The 3907-nt window shown below is 31.4% G+C and overlaps 3 protein-coding genes across 3 annotated transcripts; 1 reads left to right on the top strand and 2 right to left on the bottom strand.

The window, feature by feature from the left end:
* Window positions 1-62: 62 nt before the first annotated feature.
* LOC112465586 lies at window positions 63-551 on the top strand. Its single transcript, XM_025033190.1, has one exon. The coding sequence runs from the start codon at window positions 63-65 to the stop codon at window positions 549-551; it is 489 nt and encodes a 162-aa protein (XP_024888958.1).
* Window positions 552-1293: 742 nt separating this feature from the next.
* LOC112465587 (putative nuclease HARBI1) lies at window positions 1294-2308 on the bottom strand. The gene is made up of 2 exons (XM_025033191.1): window positions 2124-2308; window positions 1294-2030 (listed from the first exon to the last, which is right to left on the bottom strand). Exons 1-2 carry the CDS (start codon window positions 2229-2231, stop codon window positions 1407-1409), a joined length of 732 nt encoding a protein of 243 aa, XP_024888959.1. The 5' UTR covers window positions 2232-2308; the 3' UTR covers window positions 1294-1406.
* Window positions 2309-3028: 720 nt separating this feature from the next.
* On the bottom strand, window positions 3029-3547 carry LOC112465585. The gene is made up of 2 exons (XM_025033189.1): window positions 3256-3547; window positions 3029-3175 (listed from the first exon to the last, which is right to left on the bottom strand). Exons 1-2 carry the CDS (start codon window positions 3457-3459, stop codon window positions 3029-3031), a joined length of 351 nt encoding a protein of 116 aa, XP_024888957.1. The 5' UTR covers window positions 3460-3547.
* Window positions 3548-3907: the final 360 nt, after the last annotated feature.

Below are 3907 nucleotides of genomic sequence, written 5' to 3' on the forward strand. Positions count from 1 at the left end.
TTCCAGGAACAAGTAACAAAGCCACTGCTTCAATAAAATGGACTGATGGTCAGACGAAGAAAATGCTTGCTCTATACAACGAGAACGTGGTGAAAGTTGGACCAATGAAAAAATTCAGAAACAAAAAATTGATGTGGGAATGTATTGCTACGGATATATCAAACGAGTTAAAAATTTACGTAAGCGGAATTCAATGCGAATCTCGTTTCAAAAATGTCTTAAAACGTAAGACTGGTGCTGTAAAGCATAATAAACAATCAGGTAATGATCCCGTGGAAGTTCCATACCAAGACGAGATTGATGAAATTAAAAGTATGGATGATAGTATTAAACCTGAAGTTCTTGTGAGTCCTGGTAGCATTAAAGTTTTAAAAAACAACTCTCAAAAGTGTCTAGCAGAACAATCTCGTCAGGATAACAAGAAAAAGAAAACAGAAGATCCACTTATTACTGCATTTCGTGAATCGCAGGAAAGGAGGGAAGCCAACAGGCAACGTAGGCATGAAGAAAAACTTGCATTGTTGCGAGAATTCCTGAGTAAGAAGGAGTAAACTTGAGGAGTCAACTTTTAGTTATAACATTTCATATTATAATATATATTATAGTATATTATCTCGTTATTATAACTTAGAGTTTTTCTAATATCTATTTATCTACATAATAAGGATAATGTAAACTTGTCAAATTTTTTATGAAAATTTTTGAATTGTTATACAAACTTGAAATTTCTTTTCTAGAGTTACATCAAAATATCATTAATTAAATATCACAGGATACATTTTTTCAAATGTTCAAAATTCACAAAGCTATAAAATATCCATATACCAAAAACTGTGATATTTTTTTTTGATATTTTGATGCTGTATAAAGGAAGCGTGGCACTAGAAAATGATCGCACTGGAAGCAATTGTACTTAAAACTTAAAAACTAATTGAAAGACTAATTATTTTTCAGTGCCATGTCGGATTTATATTGTGATATTTTGTGCTGTGATGTTTTTAATGTATCCTGTGATATTTTTTTAAAATATTTCGACTCTTAACCTTTAATTTATTTTTTGAAGTTTTTATAACTAAAATTTGCTATTTTATGGTAAAATAATACTTGATAAAGACCATATATAAGTTTCTATAAGTTTTTGCAAATAATTTAATTGCTATGTCCAATTAAACTATTATGAAGGAAGAAACAAATTAAAAGTTGTATTTGTTAAATTTGAATAAGATGAAGAAATCATCATAAATAAAAAAGTGTAAAGAGACTTTTTTAAATAAATGTTTTTAATTGGTCCATATATTCAATCGTTATATATTCTTTACAATTCACAATACATTTTCTTTTACAATGTCAATATTAATTATGTCATCATTTTGTGTTAAGTTTAGTAGTAGAGATTGAGTCAATTTTTATACAAATTGTCTAGCCAATTCATCACGTTTCAGCTGACCAAGTCTAGCATTGTCGTCATGATTTACAAAATTTTCTTGGTCGTTTCTTGCATTATTTTCTAACTCATTTAGAAAATCATTCCGTTCAATGCATAAATTGTGCATCACGCAACATGAAATTATAAATTTTGATGTTTTCAAAACACGCCACATATCCGTCCGTATCAACTGCCTCCACCTTTGTTTCAGGAGCCCGAAAGCATTTTCAATTTTAACTCTTGTACGACAAAATCGGTAGTTAAATTCTCGTTGTTCTTCTGTCAAATCTCTATACTCTCGATATGGCGTCATGACGTTTTCATTTATTGGATATGCGGCATCTCCCAGTATATGAAAGTCTCGTCCCATCTGCAGCACTTTAGGTCGAATAAATGATAATGAAAATGTTTTTGCATCGTGGATCTTGCCCGGTACTCCGGTGAAGACATCCAAAAACTTTTGGTTCGCATCACATATTGCTTGCAAAGTTAATGAAGTGATATCGTGACGATTGACATAAGTTGATTTAATTTTATGGATAGGTGTACGAATGTTGATGAATGTTCCATCAATGCATCCAACTACTCCTGGAAACCCTGCAATCTTTTCGAACAAGAAATTAATCAAAAAAACAGTTATTTTAATTGTAAAATAAAAAAATTAAATTTAAGCAAAAATTTGAAAAAAAAAAATTACCTGCTCGAATTCTTCTGCATTTTGTTGTTTTTCTTCCTCAGTACTTGGAAATTTTATTACTGATGGGCCCAATTCGTCAGTTAAAAAATTTATTACACTATCTATCATCTTGTGTGCTGTCGATATACTAATTCCAAAAATATGAGCTACGGTCCGGTAAACTGCTTTGTTACCTGCAAACCTATAGAACAAAATAATTGTTCAATTGTTAACAAATAAAACAAAAATTGAGCAGTGTCCTGGTGGATTTGTTTACACTGGAAGTACGTCAAAACACATAGTTTACGCACTCAACTTCAAATATTTATATTTAGTACAGTAGGTGTAAATGAACATTGGAGACTCCTGAAAACAAGGATAAATAAACAAAAATATATTTTCCATAAATTGACAAACAATTCCTATTAATTGTATCAAAAACTTACGAAGCAAGTTATTTACATATTTAACTAAATATATTATATACTAAAAATATTTTAAATAAAATTTAAGTCGTTAATTTATGGAATCAATTATTCCATAATTTCTGTTACTTTATTCTTTTCTTCTGGTGCTAAAAATCTTCATTTTTAACTACTCAGACCTTAATAAAAATATTTTTAGGTGAGTGTCAACAGAGTGTGAAGTAGGCACATTATCGGATGGAGCTTTCTAGCAAGCGATACAAGTCGACACAAGTATTGTTTTATCTTTTACTCATTGCCAAAAAAGAAAGATAAAACGATGCTTATGTCGACTTGTGTATTTGTGTCGCTTGCTGGAAAGCTCCCTATATTGACGTATTCCACGTGAACTCGATATATATGTCGAGGTAAAACAATCAGCCAGGGTAGCAGAAGGCCTAGTGTTACCCAAGCATTATAAACACATTGAATTTATTTTACCAATATCTTATCTATTAATTCTTACCATAAATAATACAGAATGTGTTCTTCGGCACTTTTCGCTTCAACACCGCCAAAAGGTGCTCCTCGGGGGCAATATACACTTTGTTCGAACAATTCAATTAAATAATTACATGTTTCACGAAATACTCGGAAATCACTTTTAAACTGTAAGAATAAATTAATATTATTGATATTATTCCTAAATTTGTAATTGTTATATTAAAGTAGCATAAACATATACGTACTTCTGGCTCTGAATACTTGTCAACTACATCGCGAATAAAATTTTCAACTTTGGGAACTTCACCCCATCGGCGTCTTCTGGCATTATTCCTCAATAATTGTACATCAATAATATCATCGTCATCATCAGAACTGTCTGATGACAACAAATCCTGCATAATTTCGATTACACGTAATCCACGTAATTGATCAATCGGTGCCGCCATTTGTTTTGACTGCTCTGCGTTGCCCTGCTCCCCGGAGTCAGAGCAGGTTAGAACAGAACTCGAGCGTTTTTTTCGACGGCGCGAACTCGTTAATGTAGCGTTCCGTCGATAAAGTCGAAAAACAGCTAACAGACCATTTTAAATGAAAAATCACAAATTTTGTTACGTTTATGGTTTTATACTAGAGTAAAGATAAATCTTTTATATTAAAAATTGTTAATGGATAAAAGGAGTTAATTCTATGGTCATATGAGTTCGTAAAACATGTATTTTTGTAATTTTTCAGCAATTAATATGCTTTTTTATTCAAACAGAGTAGATCCAAAATCTGTTTGAGAGTTGCCCGTGATTGCCACTCGAACATATGATTTGCTCTCAGAGCAATCTGAGAGCATTCACTCGAAAACGGCATAAGAAATTTATAATTAAGGGACATAAATTCTTGAGG

The sequence above is a fragment of the Temnothorax curvispinosus genome, unplaced genomic scaffold (assembly GCF_003070985.1).
Source record: "Temnothorax curvispinosus isolate PA1 unplaced genomic scaffold, ASM307098v1 QBEX01015351.1, whole genome shotgun sequence".
NCBI classification, from domain to species: Eukaryota; Metazoa; Arthropoda; class Insecta; order Hymenoptera; family Formicidae; genus Temnothorax; species Temnothorax curvispinosus.

What these genes read in the sequence shown, in the direction of transcription:
- LOC112465587 (XM_025033191.1), bottom strand. Translation starts at nt 2,231, where the DNA reads ATGATAGATAGTGTAATAAATTTTTTAACTGACGAATTGGGCCCATCA. An exon ending in ATGCAGAAGAATTCGAGCAG is followed by an intron (nt 2,031 to 2,123) that starts GTAATTTTTTTT and finishes TTGTTCGAAAAG; the next exon opens with ATTGCAGGGTTTCCAGGAGT.
- LOC112465586 (XM_025033190.1), top strand. Translation starts at nt 63, where the DNA reads ATGCTTGCTCTATACAACGAGAACGTGGTGAAAGTTGGACCAATGAAA.
- LOC112465585 (XM_025033189.1), bottom strand. Translation starts at nt 3,459, where the DNA reads ATGGCGGCACCGATTGATCAATTACGTGGATTACGTGTAATCGAAATT. An exon ending in ACAAGTATTCAGAGCCAGAA is followed by an intron (nt 3,176 to 3,255) that starts GTACGTATATGT and finishes TTATTCTTACAG; the next exon opens with TTTAAAAGTGATTTCCGAGT.